Raw genomic sequence first — 21211 nt, forward strand, 5'->3', positions numbered from 1 at the left:
GGTATTTATGTTCGACCCCAGTCCCCAATAGTAGTTCGGGTATAAAGTAGTGCGTCAGAGCACTAGGCAAGGGCCGTAGTTATTCTTCCGTGCACAACAGAGAGGTGGGAACTGTGGTGAATACATCATTATTGTTGAAGTTTGTCCAATGGTTGCTCGCATTATAGTATATTGTGTGCGCCCGCGCAAAAAAACCATTGCTACAAATCGTCATAAAGTGAGGTTTATATACTCTCCAAGCAGAGGTTGGACTTAGGCTGTTTTTGGACGTTATTTTCGTTCTTATTGGGCTTTCTATTTAGTACTCTTTCTTGATGTCTCGCACCCTATTAAAACGACTAAAAAACGTCAAAAACAAACAACAGCCTGAGCCTAACCTCTACTTGGAGAGTAATGTTTGTGTATCAATCAATCAAAGACGAACAACCACCTGTTACTCTCCCAGCATGCACCGCGCAACTAAGTGACCTCGAGGTCATCCAACATGGCGGACCTTGCGGACGACGCCGTCCTTTTCCAGGCTTCTGACTTCGCTTCTCAGGGTTATTCTCTGATGCAGGACATCAGGCGACAGGGCAAGCTGTGTGACGTAACCTTGAAGGTCTGTTGATGTGCTTGGAACGAGGTTAATGCGTGTATCTATTGAATAGTAAGCGCCTCTAGCTGGGAGGGGCCGGGTGAGGTACCGGTACGTTTGTTGTTTGCAGTCAAACTTGAGAAATAAGGGTGGGTACCGGTACAGAGAATTCAGGTTCAGGTCCGGTCCAGATCCTGGATCTAATTGTTTGTGATAAAATGTGAATGGGGGAAACTTAAAACAATGGTCCATTTCGCTACAAAGGAATCTGTTTGGTGGAGTATTGGTCTATAGCTTGATGTAAACAATACTAACTGCCTCTGTAACTAAGACCAGGTTTGACTGTAGAAACCTGGTAAAAATGACTTTCAGCGCTGCTTCGCTCTTGTTATTTCCTTGGGCGCGCCGGGAAGCCCCAAAATATGTGTGCATCTATCTGCCGCCGGTATAATCTGTTCGTTTTCTAGTTTTCAGGTCTGTTTTTTTCCAGAATGGCCCACTACTAAAAAAAAAAAAAGTCTTGTACCAGTACCCACCCCTAATTCACACACTGCTAATCTACAAGCTGATAATTCGATGAAATTGAAAAATCATAATTGTTTTTGATAGGTCGACTTCTGTAATAATACACAGTTTTGTCCTTGTTACAACTTATATAATATTTCCTCTATTTTCAAAATTATTAGTTTTTACCACCGATCTAGCAAAATATGTCGCCCCTGACACTGTTGGCATGTAGTATGTAGTGTTAGTAAATACACTGATCCTTAAGAAAACAACAACACGGTGCATATGAGATGCTGTACAAGGGACTTTGGCCTGTACATAGATGTACTTATCTTTTTGAGATAAGGCCTGCAAAATCAGTAGAAATGTACAAAATTCATAGCAAATGCAGCACCTTCAAGCTACCGGTACATATTATAAAGTGAGCAATTAAAACAGCCAAAATTCTAGCTCTGGACCCTTGCCTGCTTAAAATAGCTAATCAACACTTTCTGCAGTGAAGGAAATGAAATATTGTAACAGTGGGGTTCAAGGACAGCTAAACTGACCATGCCAAATGGCTTTAAGCTTTTTGGCGTAACTGTTTAGCATCTGGGGTTGTGATCTGGCAGTCCAGATTTAGCGTGGGTTCAAATCCTGGGTGTCAGGATTTGTTTCTTTCTGTTTCTACTCTTTCTAATATTGGTTCCCATGCCGACAGTGTGAGATACAGGCTAGAGATGTGCCACACAGGGATATTGAACTCGGAGATCTGAGGACGAATCTTGGAAAGAAAAGGGGGAGTAGTGTAACAGTTGGGTTCAATTACTGCTAAACTGACCATGCCAAATGGCTTTAGCCTTTTGGCATATGGGTTTAGCGTCTGAGTTTGTGATTTGATGGCCTGAATGTGGCGCAGGTTCGAATCCTGAGTCAGGATATTGCTTGTCTGTTACTAGCATAAAATATTATGTACCTTTCATTTCCTCTCTAAAATGATGGCATTTGTATTTGCGTTCAGGTTGGTGACCACAAGTTTACGGCACATCGTATCGTCCTGGCCGCCACCATACCGTACTTCCACGCCATGTTCACACACGACATGGTGGAGTGTAAACAAGACGAGATCAGCATTCAAGGAATCGAACCCAGGTGAGGTCACACCATTTTCACACACTTGAAGGTAATGTAAAATGAAATACATGTTTACGATAATTTTATGGGGATGGGTGATTTAAGTCATCACTGCGACTGAGTTACGGAAAAAATACCCGTTGAGTCCTTCTTCACATTTCAGACTGGCATGAAACACTTGGTCTTAGCCTCAAACTAAAGGTTCCCTTGGCCAGGAAGAGTGTCAGGGCTAAGTCTTTTAGTGTCAGGGTAGTAAATGTCAATTTATATACAACTCCTTAAAAAAACGAAACAATATTATACTGTCCTGAAGCAGTACATAACGCCAGCCTGATTGTTAATACTATTATCATTTGTGAAATAGATTAGTTTCTTAGATTTTTAGATACTAGCAAGTCATGTAGTTAAACTGTTCTGTATGTATTGTATGTACAAGTTGCCATACATTGTATCCTTTACAGTTGCCATGCAAATTTAGTTTTTCTTCTTCTTTATGCCCTGTATTAACTTATTAAGTAATCAATTCCTTTCTCACAGTGCCCTGGAAGCAATGGTCAACTATGCGTACTGCGGCCAGGTGCAGATGGACGTCACCAATGTCCAGTCTCTCCTGGTGGCTGCAAGCTTCCTCCAGCTGCATCCTGTCAAGGAGGCCTGCTGCAGTTTCCTGGAGGACAGGTAGGGGGCACTTGTGCCTGCGATAAGATAGTAGCCTAGTGCATTTAAAATAGTCTAAGAGGTCTGATAGTTCAGTTGCAGTGTTTTGGGCCCTATTTTCCTTTTTCTAAGGGCTAACAATAGTATGTACCGTAAATGCATTTTAAGTTCGCGGAGATTTAATTTTGCGTAAGCGGGACTTTTCGTGGTGGATTTAAGTTCGCGGTAGCACCATGCACTGTAATCTCTTACTGCCTTAAAAACATGTTCACAGTAGTTTTAAGTGTGCGGCCGCCTTGAAAATTTGAACCGCGAAAGTTTCTGCATTTACAGTATATGACTGCCCAATTGGAAAAAAATCCCGGAATTCCAAAGGAAGAGGTTGATGGATCATCATAATATTTGGAATGTATATAGCTTTGGAGATACCGTATATAATTTGATACTAATCATGGAAATCAGGGGCTAATTTGCATAATCAAACTTAAGACATATGTTAAGTTTGTTTTGGTATTGTGAAGGTATATGTTATTATTCCATCATGTTTCTTAACGTTGTCTCCCCCCCAAATATCTTTGTTACATTGAATGTTTCTACCTTTTTATTACTGTATATTGGTTGTTCCTATATGTTTCATGGCCTTGTTCAGATTTTAAGATGCTTGTATGAAAAATGCCCCTGCACTTCCAGAGCAAGCCGCTAGGGGGCCCAAACCTACATCACTTCTTCCTTACATCACAAGCTATCTGCCACAAACATATCAAGACCATAGCATATCCAAGTCAGAAGACACGAAAAATTCTGCTGCAATTACCAAGGCTACACACCAGGGAGCCCAAAATTGACCCTGACCTTTGTACTAGTACTTACATATCAAATATCATTACAATGCATCCAGACGTTCTAATGTCATGCTGACCACAAATATCCAAGGACACAACAAGTCAACAGTAACAGGTCAAGGGTCAGATCCATGATGGCCGCATCCTTGGATCCTGCTGCACATGGGATGTGTATCCATCTTAATCTTCTGTGTGGAGGGTCTCTTGTAGGCCAATTTTAGTGTTATTGGATGTAGATGACAGGGTTTAATGTGTCCTTATGTTCATTTTTTGTTTTGTTTACTTAGTTAGACCGCATGACAAGCCAATATCCAACAGCCTTTCTGCCCCCCTCCCACTCTTGTTTATATATATTTTTATTGACTTTTTCTTCAATTACTTTGGCCCATCAACATTTCTATAACCCACTTTAGCAGTTTTCCGTCCCTCTTCGATAAGGAACAGGATCTGGCAGCCCTCGACCCCTCCCCCTACTCAGGGTTACCGAGTTGGCCAGACAGGGGTCATCAGCTGAAGTGGAAGCAGCCTGTCTAAGGGATGAGCTCCCCGACACAAAGCTCCTACCTGACCTGGGGTAGCTTCATTGCGGCAGCTGGCGATAAACTGACAGACTGGTGTGATGGATGATGTGATACCGATAGCCCAGTTAGTGCGGTTACAGGTTGGCGTCAGGAAGGATATCCGGCCGTAAAAAACCCTATCCAAACTGAAATGGAAAGTTCTTCATACAGATAAAGGCACAGGCAGTGCCGGTAGCAGTCACCGACGAGCAGCCGGTATTGTTGCGGGCCTCGCTGACTTGCGGGTGCGGAAGGCAGGGTCCGGCCATCGAGGCAAACCATGGTGTTGAAGCCCAGAGCTGGACTCACTGGACGGACGGGCAGCATGGAAGCACAGTGTGAAGACTATCCGACTGCTGCCTACCCCTGTGACAGGGATCCCAGCAGCAGTATAATCAAAAATGGATACGACGACGACGACGACGACAAACAAACAGACACAGCAAAAGCTATACCATTTATCATGGAACTTCTTGGAAGTAAATAAAGAAGACTACAAATCAGGTATCTAGCCTGCCTGAAATTTCTTTCCGTCAGCCAATTCCCATTGTCGCAAAAACTGTGTAAAGTCACTATTCCAGGAGTAAGAAACACTGAACTGAGGCCTTGAAAAACGGGTTTTTAATGAGATTATCGTATGCAAAAGGGCGCTGACACACTTTGTCAACAATAATAACAATAGCAAAACAAACAGTGTTTGGCTTTTACGGTCATGGATGGTGTCCCCAAGCCGCCTGTAGCTTCCGCCAAGGATTTTTGTCCGTCAAGGTTGACGGATTGGTTTGAAAATTTTTCCGTCACATGCAGCAAATTCCGTCAATTGACAGAAAAACGGACGCTGGCTATAGAGCCCTGTTACAAATACTAACTATTGTGTATGTTTTTCTACAGGTTGCATCCTAACAACTGTCTGGGTGTGAAGAGATTCTCAGAGACGTACATGTGTCACAATCTTGCCGAGGCATCCAACAGGTATATCCAGCACAACTTCATCGAGGTGTACAAGTCTGAGGAGTTCCTGTCTCTACAGAAGGCTGAAGTACTGCAGCTGCTCTCCAGGGATGAACTCAATGTGAAACACGAGGAAGAGGTTTGTGAAATGTTTCAATACGAGCGATTCGATGAAGTCATGGTGATGCAGTGGTAGGCAAAAAGCAGGTGTTTGCCAAACGATTGATTTACATATTAACCGGTAATTGGATCTGCTAATTTAAATGTCAATTTTTAATCCAATCTACTGTCGTCCTGGTAGGAACCTACCGCCGAATACCCCGGATATAAACAACAACAGCGATCGCTCGTATTAACAGGATTCCAAGTTATATTTCATTTAATTAACCTGAATGTTTATTTGCAACTTCTTGTCCGTAATAGATAATTGCAACATGCAACATACAGAATAAATGGTAAACATACAAAAAGTAAAAGACTTTGGTATAGATAACAATAGTGATATGTAGAAACAAGAGGCTATTCTAGTGATGATATGTACAGCTAAGAGCTACAATCTACGCATTTGGGGTTTGACTTCTTTTCCGGAAGCAGTGGAAGACAAAGTATCCCACTTTTTCTATAATGAGTATGTTATGTAACATTAACAAGGTTATAGTTCTGTTTTCGTCAGTAAACGTTTGGAAATTAATTGCTTCATTTATGGATGATTTTAACATACCTTAAATGGCTGTAGAAAATTATAGGCCTTCTCATTGCTATGTGGTTATCGTTTCCTTAGCAACGGTTGCTATGGAAATTAGCTAGGCACTTTCAAGGATCAGAAAATGAGAACTCTCCTGCCGATTGTGACTTTCACTCAGTTTGATGTTATTGTCACAAGTATTACTCAAGTCATGCTGCTTTATTTTTTATTTGTGGACAGTAGGAAGCAGGCTGAAATCTTGACCACAAACACATACAATTTACAAAAATGAACAATCATATAATCAAGTAGAATAGATACATTGAAAACAGATAAAGCTACCAAAGATGTAGAACTTGTGCATGATAAGCTAAGAAATTAAGAGCTAAACAGTGGCACAGCTGGAAGCAAATCTTAAATGTCATGTACATACACAGTGCTTCTGAAAGCTTAGTGACCTGTAACTTGGGTGAACATTAAGTGTAGTGATACTTTCCAAAACAACTACGTTACAACTATAAATAGAAAAGCTGTTTATTTCCACAGGTGTATGAAGCGGCTATCCAGTGGATCCGCCATGATGAGGAGAGGAGAAAAGAAGACCTGGTGGATCTCATGTCCAAGGTTCGCCTGCCTCTGCTCAAGCCACAGTTCATCATCGAGAGAGTCATGACAGAGGAACTGGTACGCAGCTCACACCAGTGCAGGTGGGATGGTGTATACTTATTAGTTAATTAAAACAGTTCTCCTTTAACCATCACAAAACCCACACATAATAGAAAAGGTGGGATCTTTCGTCTTCCACTGTCTTCAAAAAAGGAGTCGAACCCAATAACCCAGGATCTAGAGTTAGCTTTTACTAGTTTTAGACTAGAGTAGACACTTGTGACATTGTATTTTACACTGTTTGAATCTTGTATGTTACCTGCAATTAGCCCACGGGCAAGAATTTGCAATAAAACTTGTTAATAGGTACAGAGATGTAGTGAAAGGTCATTTGTAAGTTGTAGTATATGGTGCAAACATAATATTGAAGATTTCCATCTGACAACAGATACGGAAGTGATTGACATTGTTGTAACAAGGAGCTACTAGCATAGTGTTGGCTGTATCTCTTTCTTGATTGACTAAATGTGGGTTCTGTGACAAATGTCAGACTTAGTCTTGAATCCAGCATGTTCCTGCATGGTTTAAGCAATAAGTTTTTATACTTCATTCACCAAATTTTCAGATAGGAGATAGGGGCAAATTTTCAGATAGGGACAAATGGTTAAAGGGATGCTTATATTAAGCATACTGTAATAGCAGAAAATACTGTAAATGCAGAAATGTTCGCGGTGGATTAATGTTCGCGGTTTTCGCGGCGGTCGCTTCACCGCAAATTTAAAACCACCGCAAACATTTTTCCATAACAGTAAGAGACTACAGTGCATGGTGCCACTGCGAAATTAAAACCACTGTGAAAAGGCCATTTTCCCCCTACCGCAAAATTAAATCCCCGCGAACTTGAATGCATTTACAGTAGTTTTGTGTTCACGGTTTTTGAGGTAGCCCATTCACCGCCAATTTAAAACAACCACAAACGTTTTTCCATTATCGTGGTATGAGTCTATGCTACCGCAAACGTAAAACCACCATGAATACTCCATTTTCCTGCTACAGCAAAAGTAAATCCCCGCAAACTGGAATGCATTTACAGTACTGTAATTCACTTTGTCTTCTTGGTACCCTTTAACCTTCATGGTCTGAGGATATTTGACTTTTTCTCAGAACTAAATGTTCGCTGTGGCAGCAGGTTCACGTAAAAAAAATGTGGAGAATTATTTGTTGTCGGTAATGATAAGTTCATGTTACAGTTGTCACAAGGAAAACCGTAAGCATAAAAGTCAAAGTCAAAGTTCCTTCCCACGCCTGATGGCGCATAGGGAGGTGCCCATCTCTGTTTCAGTAGCCCTGGGCCACACAAAACAATCACTACAGCAGGGGGCTAGTCCACCGGTAGTGGTGTGTGCTCAACTTCCATGCTCTTTCCCAAATGCTGAGTGCTAAGCAGAGAAAGCAGCATGTACCAGTTTTTAAAGTCTTTGGTATGACTCGGCCGGGGATCGAACTCACGACCTACCGAATGCAAGGCAAACACTCTACTACTCACTTGGCCATTGCACCGAGCATAAAAGTACACAAAAAATCAGGAATTATATTAAAGCATCTTTTTTCACCTATTTTGTTCAGGGATCTTGTGGATGAAGCCAAGGACTACTACCTCATGCCCCAGCGCAGGTCCCAGCTCAGTAGTCGACTCCGTCCCCGCTGTTGTACTGACATTCCAGGTCGGATCTACGCTGTGGGGGGACTGACACAAGCAGGTGACAGCTGTCAATCACTCACCGGCTGTAATTAGTTTAAGTAATAAGTGTGCTCAATCCAGTTTAGCCCAGGCTTTTAGCTACAATTTTATCCTATGGGGTCCAAAGTTTTTGAAGTGCAGCAAGGGCTCGGCGGGGTTAAGTATTAAGCAGTATTAAGAGTTTTCAAGAATTTTAAGTTCAAATGGTGCATTCTAAGGTATCCTGAGGGGCAAAATTACTCAGTCAAATAACCCAGTGGCATCCCTGGCCAATCAGAATTTCATGCTTGTCAGAGGATCTACTCCCAGCGTCAGGGCATCTAGTGCGTCCGATTTCTTGTTATTTTAAGAACAGCGCATCCAAATGACGGCATGACGCATGTCTTGGTAAAAGCCTGGTATCAAAAGATATCTGAGCAGCTCATCATCATAGCCCTTGAAGGCTTAATGAGGTATATTCAGACTGTATTCTGAAATTTGAAGTCTGTCGTCTCTCTTATCCTCCCAATTGTGCCACTGTCTTGTACTGCAGGAGAATCCTTGAGCACAGTGGAGGTGTTTGACCCAATCCTGCAACAGTGGGACCTGGCTCCACCAATGGCATCACTCCGTAGCAGAGTGGGCGTCGCCGTGCTCGCGGGAAAGTTGTACGCTATCGGTGGATACGATGGCGAAGTGCGTCTCAGTACCGTGGAGGAATTTGATGCAGAAACAGGAAAGTGGAGTTTAACAACAGGAATGAACAGCAAGAGGAGGTATGGGACATTTTATAGTATACAATGGTTATGAAAGTTTTTATTTTCAATGTCTATCCCTCTCCTTCGACCACCTTTTACCTCCACAACTGAAATCAGGTACCCATTTTCCACAAGGGCGGGGTGAGGGAACTTTCCCAACAACACAACGTATAACTAAGAATTGCAGGGTTGAATCTGTGACCTCCCAATGTCTTAAAGCCTTAAGTCACATTTCCAAAGCTGGGCCAGGCCAGGCAGCTTTCGGAAGCAAAAAGAATGATATAAAAGACATCAAAATACACAAAATGGCAAAATATGATTCATGAGAATGATCTGTGTATATTTCTAGGTATACAGTTTTCGTTTCTTAAAACTTTGGAAATGCGACCTAAGCCTTACCTGTAGTCACTGGACCATTTTGATGCCATACAGGGCAGCCTCTCATATTCAAGGCAACCTGTAGCTTTAAATGTCCTGTTCCAACAGAATATACAATTATTGTAGTTGTGCCAGAAAGTTATGAATTTCAAGGTTTTCTTTCAAACATATATTTTTACTATTTTCTTCCAACAGTGACTGTTTTAAAGGTAGAGTGTGTACCTCCCAATTTTCGATGTCTGACATCTTGGTCACAGACAATGGCTTAGTCTCGATCTCACGAGAGAACACGAGAATAGACAAGGCTTGCGTAGATCATCTGCCCCCTCCCGCCGCCTCCCCCCATGACATCGAGACTAGGCCATTCTCCGTGACCAAGATGTGCTGTCAGACCTTAAAAAAAAATACATTCTCTGCCTTTAAAACAGTCACTGTTGGAAAAAAATTGCTAGTGACTTTACACATATGTGACTGATGAACCTCTTCAACGAAACATATATTTGACTATTTTGTTCCCACAGTGCTTTAGGAGCAGCGACTCTAGTAGGAAAACTCTACGTCTGTGGAGGGTACGATGGGATATCGTCTCTAAGTAGCGTGGAGTGTTACGATCCCGATACCAGAAAGTAAGTTTACTTCTTTCAATAGTAAGATTTTAACAACAGGTAAAACTTTGCAGTGTATGCCAGAGTGTGTCATTATAATGTTAATGACCCGGCCTGAGGTGCATATGGTACTGTAAATGCATTTAAGTTCGCGGATATTTAATTTTGCAGTACTGGGAAAATGAACTTTTCGCGGTGGTTTTAAGTTTGCGGTATAGTGCCATGCACTGCAGTGTCTTGTTATCGAAAAATGTGCGTCCAGGTGTTTTTAAATTTGCAGTGATGCAGCCTCCGCAAAAACCGCGAACATTAAACCACCGCGAAAGTTTCTGCATTTACAGTATATTTACAAGCATAGTTAGTTGCTATAACAACCAAATAAACCACTGAGCAAAGTGTACGGTAACATTACAAATAGTGATCCAACGGAAACCTTGTAAAACATGGTCATTATGGAGTAATAATGGCAGGTGTTCATTGTAAAATGGGGTCTTTTCATTGAGCAATATCATTCACAGTCAGAATCAGTCCTCATCCTTTCAAAGTAGAAAGAGGGAGATACAAGAGATTACCAGTGTGTGAAAGAATTTGCAAATACTATACATTGAAAGCAGTGGAAGACAAAACACTTTTTATTTCCAAGTGTTCATTCAACCAAACTGAAAGAATCACTTTGTTTAGAGAAGCCAAAAAGACATATCCCAACTTCCCACACTCGCAGACAAACAGAAAGCCACTTTTCTCTTGAAATTGCAGAACCCACAAATTGTAGAAAAGTTGGGGCTTTTCGTCTCCCTCTGATCCAAGAAAGATGTCAAACCCAAACCTGTTTAGAAATAGCCAACACTAGTATTAGAGTAGAATATTGTTTATAACTGTTCATTGTCACTTGTATATCTACTATGTCTATACTATGCACTTGCAATTAGCCCTCGGGCATGAACTTCTTCATCATTTGGCTATAATAAAGTTTTATATTGAATAAAATGTAGATTATTGAATGGTATTGTTGACTCCCTGCAGATGGAACCTGGTAACCCAGATGATCAGATCTCGCAGTGCAGCGGGAATCGCTGCGTTCGAGGGTCAACTGTATGCTCTCGGGGGTCACGATGGGCTCCAGATATTTCACTCTGTAAGTATGATGGCTGTGTGAGAAATTATTGTCTCATTCAGAAGCTTTTTCACTCCATTGAAAGTAATACAAAATATATATATTATGTTACATGGGCGCATTCATAATGACGCTACAGAAAACCTCTCCATATTATTCATTCTTTCTTGAGCACATTTTCTTTAGATCATGAGAAAAAAAATTACCAATTACCAATAAACATACACTCTTTGTTTATAGCAATAACAAACTACACTTTGTCACTCCAAGCATTAGGCACTTTCTTGCTGTTCGTGTGCACCACTCAGAACCTAGGACTGTGTACCAAAGACATTGCGCGATGTTGCCAAACATTACCTGCTAATTTCTTCAGTTACGAACAAACTTTACCCAATCTAACCGCTGGCTTAAAGAGAATATCTCACCGCTAAAATTACGTGTCCATGCAGTCGTTCAGTTTTTGGCTTGGAACTCTTTTAGGGTGCCCACTTGGAGTAGTACATGAATGATACCTTACTATATATATCTACATTTTAAAGTTGTTGAATAATATTTCAGTGCACAACAGTGCAAAGAGGGAAAAAGACTTCTAGTATTTGTTTTGATTGAAAGTATAATTCTTTATACACCCTCTGGTGTATGGAGCAGTTTCCATCTCTATTCTATAGCCCTTGGGCCACACTGTTGTGCAAGCACTACAGTACAGAGTTTGTCTACTTGAGAATACTATTTGTATAGAGCAAGAATGTTTTCAGCATAGCTTTTTTGGTTTAGTATAAATTTAAAAATTCTGTACAAAATGCAATGTGCTTACCAACAAGCTTTTGATCAGTCCTTTTGAAGTTGAAATGACCCAAAGCCTAATATATTATGTGACCTGACCAGTGTCAAAGGTGCCCCAAAAGTTGGTATCAACCGTCGTCTCTGATTAGGAATGTTTGATGGGCTCTAGATAAAAATAATAAATGTAGATGACACTTAACGGAAATAACTTGAATAATTTTTTTACTATGCCAATTACTACATCATCTGAATCTGATGAATGGATTTTTATAAATATTTGTTTTTTGTTTTGTGCCCAGGTTGAGGTGTATAACCCCCACACGTACCGGTGGAGTCTGATATCACCGATGCTGACCAAGCGCTGCAGACTTGGTGTAGCGGGACTGGACGGGAAACTGTATGCTTGCGGGGGATACGATGGCTCAGGTATGCAGATTTAACATGTTTATCTGGAGCCAAGAATAACATTTTGGACTTAACATGTAGGACTGCACTCTAATGTGTGAAAAGTGTAATATTCGTAGTTAACAACAATTATATACATGTGTATGTCTTAGGGTCTTTACTTGAGTCAAATATTTTAAAGAACTAGATGTTAATTTATTTTACTATGTCACCTTATAAACATTTTTAAGATGTTAACTACCTTTATAAGTCATGATTTTTTACCCACCACAATTCAGCCATTTGTGCTGCAAGAGTTAATCCATTAAACCAAGGAGCTTTTATCAACTAATGAAAGCTCCATGATTAAACCTGGTGTGTTATGCCGAAGGGCGGTTATACCGGCTATATCTGATACAGATACAGTAACCATCCTCTCTGTCTTTCCCTCTTACCTAGCTATTAGGTTAATTAAACTTTATTGGAGTGACACATTTAAAAAAAAATTTTGGCCAGCAATTTTTTTTCAAGCATGCAAATTGTTTTTTGAGGGAAAGTACTGTAAATGCAGAAATGTTCGCGGTGAATTAATGTTTGCTGTTTTCGCGGTGACCACTTGACCGCGAACTTAAAACCACCGCGAACATTATTCTATCATGGTATTAGACTGCATTCTATGGTGTTACGGCAAAAATAAAACCACCACAAAAAGTCCTTTTTCCCGCTACCGCGAAATTAAATCCCCGCAAACTTAAATACATTTACAGTATCAATGCTTTTGAGAAATGGGAATGAACCAATTTTCCTGACCAATGTTTCTCTGTAGGTTTTCTGGACTCTGTTGAAATGTACGACCCAGCCACAAACCTGTGGACGTTTGTCGCACCGATGAACAACCGGCGCAGTCGAGTGGCCGTGGTCTCAACCTGCGGCCGCCTTTACGCCATCGGGGGATACGATGGGAAAACGAACTTAAACACGGTTGAGGTGTACACTCCTGAGACAAATACGTGGACTTATGTGGCGCCAATGTGTGCTCATGAGGGAGGGGTGGGGGTGGGGGTCATACCTTGGCTCACAACATCATGACCGAACCTTGCCTCATCTGACAGTGCATCAGGGTTGTAGCCAGCACCCGTCTTACTGTCCTTTGATGGCATATTGCAGCTGGGGATGGAAAAAAAATTGCACATTTTGTCCTCTGTGACATAAAGAAGTTGATATGTGAAGATATAACAAAATGTCTCCCTTGTGCAATTTTTCACCATTGAAAACAGATGCCATTGAATAGCTTAGTCTACCAGCAAACTTTACACCTCAAAATGCAGGAAATAGTATTTCAAAAGGTCTCGATTCAGTAATCAAATCAACATGGCCTAAGCTATTGAAAGCTGCATTGATATTGTGTTATTTCTAGACAGAAAATGATGGAGCCACAGAGGACAAGAGATATGAAATTGGTGTAGCATGACACAAGTATTATTGTGACTATCATAACTTTTGTGTATATATGGCTTTTGGAGAATCATAATTATATGTACATTTTTTCCTCTGTGCAATTATACCTGTCCATATCTTTTAAGGACCAAAGTTTTTGAATGACTGGTGGGAAAGAGTTATCATATTAACAGACTTTTGGATCACTACATTGGTTTTCTCGGCCCTACTTTTTTTGTGCCATCAATCATTGTAATAGACACATGCCAACTTTCTTGACCAAGTTGCAACATATTTCTTTGATTAGATATGCAAATTATGAATGTCAAATTTATAAAATGGACATAAAATCTGTCCATGATTCGCAACAAGATTTCAGTAAATTTATCAAAAATCTTATTAAAAGTTAGTAATCGGTAGCTCTCCACTCTATATCGTTATGAAGAATGGAGTGATTGTATATATCGTACGTTACATTACGTGGACGTAGTCTGTATAGACAGTAGTACATTTTGTGAAATGTGTGGAATAAAAAGTGATTTTTAATGATGCCAAGAAAACTCTGGGATCCTTTCTCATTCTATAGCTACGAGGGGTGATCTGTAAGTTCTCGGCCTCATCCAGAAATAATAAGCGCAAATCAAATTATGAGGCACAACTTCGTAGTATTAAGCCTTTTATCAATATCCTCAAAATTTTAAATCATTGCAGTCAATACATTCCAGGCAACGTCTTTTTGAAAAAAAAATCAGTTGGTAAGTAACGAGAAAAACGTGTGAACAGTGATCAAACGTGTACCCATGCTGTAAATTCTTTGTAAAAGAAGAGATTGCGATTTAGGATAATTGTCGATTATCCTATGACAGATTTTCTTTTAATTTTTATTTATTCAACATCAAAGTACAAAACGAGACAGAGAGGTAATGTACTCTAGCAGTACGCTAATATTCACATCACCTTTAAAAAAAGGATAACTGACAAGAACAAATAAATGACAATATCAAAACAAACAGTTCACAGCTATTTACATATAAGTCATGTTACAAGGTAATTGCAAAACGTTTGGTATGTACAATATATGACCGGGTTATCTGTAAGATACTGCAGTTTGTAGAATGTGACAGGAAGGGTGAACCCCTTAATAGGTAATGGATACGGGCTGATTCGGATTAACTATTGAAGTCAAGAGTATTGCATAGCAGGTTCTGTAGATTGCCGAAAAAATTAATTCTGTATTGTTGATATGTATGACAGATTTCGATCAGACTGCAGTCAGAATCTGTCTTAGGACAATCGGTGAATAAGTACAGATTACAATCGGGATCTGTCCTAGGACAAACTTTGATTCAAACTCAAATGATGCTGATATAAAGGAAACAGACTGTGATTGGGATCTGTCCTAGGAAAACTCCGATTCTAGTAGGACAATCTCCAATTCTACTAGGAGAAATTATGATTACTAGTAGATCAAAATACATTGTATATGAACAATGAGACAATACGCGGACTAACTTTTTGCATACGTGCCCGAGCGCAAGTCTTACGACCTACCCAGCACAGAATGCCTTTCCACAATACCTGTAATGTTTTACAAAAGATGCACCACAACATTCATATTGGTTGATGGCTTGGAAGATTATCACAGCCCCGGGTGGGATTTCACCCCCTAAAAATGGCTGTCGCCTGAGAAAAAAACGACGAATCCAAATAGTAGCCAAGAATTTTAGTTCACAGAGTGATAGTTAGGCAGGTGAAACCAGCTACCCAGGCCCTCTGACTGATCACGTCAGATCGCTACTGCCACTGATCTTGGAGGCACACAACATGGTACAAATTACATCCCGCAACGTAAAATAGCTACGTAATTAAACTATACAGATGACCGAACGGTCAGATACTAGTAATTTGTCAATAACACAAAAGACTGACCCTGGAAGCCGGTCTTCCGTGTAACCTGATGTCATCGTAGAGTCCATTTTCTTTGATACAATCGCCCAGTTGCAATAATCGTACAATAGAAGCCGTTTAATTGGACCCCCCATTTGCCCCAGTATATTTTGAGCAATTGTCCAGATGGTGCGGCAAAGCGAAGTGATTCAGCTGGACCGCACCACTACGGGACTTTGGGATTCTAAAAGTGTACAGTTGTTCGTTGTGCCATTAACTGTCTTCTGCTGTATATGGTCGGCCACAACATCCACGGATAGCATACCTAACACCCTGTATGTTTGTACACGATAAGGCCGGGTAGATTTGATTATATATATGACATCCTCTGGGAAACCCAAAACTGATGCGAGCGTGCAAACAAAAAAGAAGTATGACAAGAAAAGGTGTCTTAGTTATGAAATGTAAGTGGTATGGAAGGTTGCACAAATGACTCAGCACACATAGTATGATTATTCATTTTTTTCTTCCTTTCACATCGACTTCTGTCACTTTACTGTTGTTTAAGTCTACAGCATAAAAAATGCTCAGATATTGTGTCTTTGTACGATTTACAACATTGATTTTAAAGACCAAAATTGATGCGCGTGCGGATATCATTTATATAATCAAACAAACATGTATGTGGCCTTGAGTTTATATGCAGGTGACCAAGGGGTCATTCACCTTTAAATTAGGCAAAATCCCTGATATTACGGTCATTGACCTCTCGGTCAGTTCGGTATACATCTACTGCACCCACTAATTACCACATTCCTAAACAACAGCTTCAGTGGCTCAGAAGGAATACAATTACGTGTATTGAATTTGTGAGCTGGTAAACAACAGAGTAGAGTAAGATCAGGTCTGTATAGAACGTATCTGTTGTTTGACAACTTAAATCGGATTTAATTCAAGAACGAATTTCAGGTCGCCGGTAACGCTCCATACAGTAGACAAATGAAAACAACATGAAATTTGTAATTAGGCAATACAAATGTAAGAGAAACAGGTATAAGATATAGATAAAAGAAATACACAGGTAGATAGAGAGGGACAGAACTGACATACTAGTTCTCGCGCTCCATGTAGGTTACATCTGCCAGTAAAGCTAAGGGCACAACCCGCCGTACGTGCAATTTGTCCGTACGTTTTTTGGGGAGGCCACGTCCGACACATATTTCTGAAAACGTTCAGGCTGCACAGGGCAGGCGCGTCGCTCGTACTGGTACGTACGGGGGGCGAGTCCGCAGCCCGATGGCACACAGAGTTTTGCCTGAACGTAAAGTTAATCTGTCGTATTCCCTATGAGTTTGTACGGAGGCGGTACTTATCACTTACGGATCCCTAAAGATTGCCCACGTTTTGGCACGTAGACAGCACGTATTTGCACGTACGGCGAGTTGTGCCCTTTGAATAACTTAACATGGTAGCAGAATAACGTCACAAGGAGATGTTATAGAATGCTATCATCTACCATTGATAGAAAACCTAATTATAAATATATCTTGATTTTTGATATTACTGTATCTGGAATCGATTGTACCAACAGATAGAAACCAATGATTTTACTCTGTTTCATAGTGTTGTTTGTTTTTCCAATGACAGCTGTAGTTGTCTTCGTGACCGTGGGGTCATTCACCCTGGATGACACAAGGGTTCAGCGTCCGCAATGTCAAATAGTCTTTTTGGCCTTCACAATAGGGGCATACCACACATTGAAACTGGTGAGGGATTTGTTATGTTTTAGAGTTGGCTGGTTATTTTATCATAAAGCGTGCTACATTTGTATACGTATGCATGTACGACACTAGAATAGCAACAGATACTTATTTTCCTAGAAAAAATTTGACTTTGCATTGAGATTTGAATAATATATTTGGGAATTATCAGATATCACCCCTATCAAGGCGCTTTGGTACGTCCCAATGGAATATATTGGGGTGTCCCAGCCAGTAGAGGGCAGAGGCGAACAGTTCTTTTGTGAACGTTTCTGCAGCGTTTTCTTTAACAATTTCTGTAACGATACGCAGTTAAGAGTACAAAGATGAGTATTTTGCTGGAAATCGTGACGACTGCTCGTCATTATGCCAGCATACCGACGTTTCTGGCGGCTACATGTGTGTGTCTGCTGACATATCTGTATCTCCAGCGGCCCAGAAACCTCCCGCCCGGACCCAAGGGTTGGCCGCTTCTCGGGAACATCCCCTTGTTAGCCAAGGTGAGCTTAGGTACTTCTTGAATTGGCAAAAAAATGGGATAGCGGGGGTGTTATTCCTTTATCATACTAAAGAGAGATTTAAGAAGTACCTATTGTCCAAAAAAATGGGATAGCGGGGGTGTTATCCCTTTAATATACTAAAAAGAGTCAAGAACTACCTATTGGCAAAAAAAAAAAATGGGATAGCGGGGGTGTTATCCCATTATTATACTAAAGATGTTCAATGAACACTGGTATAAAATGGATTTAAGGTTTGCACCCTATGTTAGCACAACGCTTTGTAGTTAGCACATGTTTCCAAAATATTTTTTCAGGGCTAAAAATGGGATAAATAAACTGTACTGCTTATTGTTATCTACCCGGCGTGGAAACACGTGGACTGTGCAGGCCTGGGAACCACCGCACAGCCGACTGTGCAGAAAAATACGCAGGATTTTTACCGTGCGCACACTCCGGACCCGGAAAACCATTCAAACTGCCTGCCCGCGCCAGGTTTAACGGACGTGTACCTGCCCTAGCCTCCTTCACCGGCCTCTCTTTGGGGCCTTGTTGTTGGGGGTTTCGTGATTTTTAACCGGGAACACGCCGGGAAAGGAAAATATACCGGGAAGCTTGTACTGGGGGCCAATACAAGCTTAGCCAGTACATGTACACGCTTCCCGGTATATTTTCCTTTCCCAGGGCGTGTCCCCGGTTAAAAATCGCGAAGCGGCACCAACGCACCCTCTACCCCCAATAACTTACTCCAAAGCCTCCAGAGAGACCGGTGAAGGAGGCTATACCTGCCTGGGAAGTACCGGAAATCTGGGTTTTCGTGCGCTGAAGATTGTGGTCGAGTTGAATACATTCGTGGGATTTCTTCATGTACATGTATTCGATCTTGGGCTGCATATTAGTGATCATTGGTTGAACAGTTAAAGAGTCCATCTGAGATGAGTTTACAGATATTTATACAAGATGAATTGAACTTTTTATATATTTGAATATTTTTTTCCACATTTTATTCCTCTCAGTCCGCCTTTCTTCCCGCTACTTTCACGGAGCTGTCCAAACAGTATGGTGACGTCATGACCATATGGACGGGCCAGGGTCCTGCCATCGTCCTCTCTGGGTACGAGACTATCCGGAACGCCCTGGTCAAGAGAGCTGAAGATTTCTCCAGTCGCAAACTACCGCCAACAATGGCAGATATACGTGGAGATGAAACGACAAAAAATGCAGCTAAAGGTAACGAAACGTCTCTTATGGTAAATTCGTTATGCATACCTTATCCATTTCTTCTGATCAGCATGGCCGATGTTTTGGTCGAAATTCTGTGAGTGCATGAACGTTACAATCTTCACCATATTGACACCTCTTCATTGCTGAAAATATTTTCCGCATGACACATCACGGTCTGCCGTAGTTGGTCAGTTGTCCCAAGAAAATCGCGAACTCGTTGAAACGCCCCCCCCCCCCCAAATAATAAAGCCAGCCCCGTTCCGCAGACTGCAACGGAGTCTAGTGCCTCAGCAGTTTTGTCTTTCTTGTCAGTTTTGACACAATATCAAGTTAACACTAATGCACAAAAACATGTCCAACAAAAGCACTCTATATTTCCAGGTGTCCTGCATGCTGCCTATGGACCGCACTGGAAACACCAGCGCAAATTCGCCCTGATGACTCTCCGGGACTTCGGCTTCGGCAAGCGGAGTTTGGAGGGAAAAGTCAACGAAGAAGGCAACGCGCTTGTCCAGGAAATTCTATCGCATAACGGACAACCATTCGATCTAAAAATCATGATGCAAAACGCTGTCAGTAACATTATTTGTTCGATTGTCTTTGGGGGCAGATTTGAATACGGCGACCCTGAATTCCGACGACTGATTCACCTGTTGAACGCGGTAGTTGAAACAAAGCCTTCTTTCATGGACAGGCTTGGAAACATACTCCCCGTGTTTCGGTACCTCCGTTTTAGAGGAAACTCTATACAAGAAAAAGGGACAAAAATGTTAGTGACTCTCCAAGAGTTCTGCCGTGAACAGATAGAGAAGCACAGGCAGACCTTTGACCCAAACGACATCCGGGACTTTATAGACGCCTTTCTCCTAGAGCAGCAGCGGGCTCCGGAGGAAAAAGCTCGGGAGAACTTCACCGACAAGGAGCTGCAAGAGGTGCGTTAAGATGGAGGATTGATGGATGAATGGGTAGACGAATCAATAGACAAGGAAGGATTTGATGAGTGAATGAGTGAATTGACGAATAAAAGATTTGCAGATGAAACTGACTAATATGTTTTCCCCCAGGTGCTGATAGACTTGTTCTTGGCCGGTACTGAGACCACCGCCACCACCACTCGCTGGGCCCTGCTGTACATGATGCTCAACCCAGACATCCAGGAAAAGGCAAGTTCCCGGCAACTTTTAGTAAGATAATAGACAACGCCTTTTTCAGCTTTAATGCGGTAGTTTGAATGTAAGGACAGTAGCAGGCTGTCACAAGGAAACCTTTTTTTTTTTGGTAATCCTAAGAAAGGAAATGTTGATCCTCCTTAGTTATGCAGAGTAAAAGTACGGACAATAACGTGTTTAAACCTTCCTCACCGACTAGTTTCACCCATCAACATGGCGGAAGCAAGATTACGTAATAATCACGTGACGTCAAACACCCAATAACGGCAAGCATGTGTCCACACAGGTTCATCAGGAGATAGACTCGGTGCTAGGGCAGAGCGCGCCGTCCTACGCACAACGGAACCAGCTGCCCTACACAGCAGCGACCCTAGCGGAAGTCCAGCGAATTAAAGCCATCGTGCCGCTCAGTGTTCCACACGCAGCGTCCAGGGACACCACCCTGAATGGCTACAACATCCCCCAGGAAGCTACGATTTTTGTAAGAAAAATTTTGGTTTTGATTTTTTCCTCTATATATATCCATAGACTGATCCGTACACCGGCACAATCTGTATTCGTCTTTTATCTATCCATATCTATCTCCATCTGTATTTTGTCTCTCAACCATTCATTCAATCAATCACTTATTTTTTCAACCATGTAGTCATCGTTTAACCATTCTTCCATGCATGTGTTCCAGATCAACCTGTGGTCCGTGCACATGGACCCTCAGCTGTTCCCGGATCCGAACACCTTCCAACCCGAACGTTTCCTGGATCAGGACGGAAACTTCGTCAAACACGAGGCGGTCATCCCGTTTGGTATCGGTGAGTCAATGTAGGAGCTTGTAGCTATCCACCAATACACTGAGCAAATACAATATACATTCATGATGATGGGTATAGCTAAGGGCACAACCCGCCGTACGTTTTTTTGTGAGGCGACGTCCACCACGTATTTCTAAAAGCGTTCGAGGGGTGGGGGGTGGTTGGAGGAAGGGGGGGGGGGGGGGGGG

The 21211-nt window shown here is 41.6% G+C and overlaps 2 protein-coding genes across 2 annotated transcripts in view; both read left to right on the top strand.

Moving 5' to 3' along the window:
- Positions 1 to 452: 452 nt before the first annotated feature.
- On the top strand, positions 453 to 14249 carry LOC118403647 (kelch-like protein 18). The gene is made up of 11 exons (XM_035802421.1): positions 453 to 601; positions 2085 to 2215; positions 2735 to 2875; positions 5148 to 5346; positions 6439 to 6599; positions 8125 to 8258; positions 8772 to 8994; positions 9876 to 9980; positions 10983 to 11094; positions 12156 to 12282; positions 13067 to 14249. The coding sequence occupies exons 1-11, from the start codon at positions 485 to 487 to the stop codon at positions 13327 to 13329; spliced, it is 1713 nt and encodes a 570-aa protein (XP_035658314.1). The 5' UTR covers positions 453 to 484; the 3' UTR covers positions 13330 to 14249.
- Positions 14250 to 18824: 4575 nt separating this feature from the next.
- LOC118403885 (cytochrome P450 2U1-like) overlaps positions 18825 to 21211 on the top strand; it is a 3974-nt gene continuing 1587 nt past the window's right edge. The window contains exons 1-5 of the mRNA XM_035802739.1: positions 18825 to 19051; positions 19427 to 19977; positions 20110 to 20208; positions 20501 to 20695; positions 20897 to 21023. Coding sequence (XP_035658632.1) covers positions 18892 to 19051; positions 19427 to 19977; positions 20110 to 20208; positions 20501 to 20695; positions 20897 to 21023 — 1132 coding nt within the window. The 5' untranslated portion in view covers positions 18825 to 18891. The remainder of the gene's footprint in view (positions 19052 to 19426; positions 19978 to 20109; positions 20209 to 20500; positions 20696 to 20896; positions 21024 to 21211) is intronic.

This window comes from Branchiostoma floridae, chromosome 16, assembly GCF_000003815.2.
Source record: "Branchiostoma floridae strain S238N-H82 chromosome 16, Bfl_VNyyK, whole genome shotgun sequence".
NCBI lineage: Eukaryota > Metazoa > Chordata > Leptocardii > Amphioxiformes > Branchiostomatidae > Branchiostoma > Branchiostoma floridae.

Bases quoted from the DNA above. Each gene is read 5' to 3' on its own strand.
- LOC118403647 (XM_035802421.1), top strand. From the start codon at position 485: ATGGCGGACCTTGCGGACGACGCCGTCCTTTTCCAGGCTTCTGACTTC. The intron at 5,347-6,438 runs GTTTGTGAAATG...TTATTTCCACAG, and splicing joins ATGTGAAACACGAGGAAGAG to GTGTATGAAGCGGCTATCCA. The intron at 11,095-12,155 runs GTAAGTATGATG...TTTTGTGCCCAG, and splicing joins GGCTCCAGATATTTCACTCT to GTTGAGGTGTATAACCCCCA.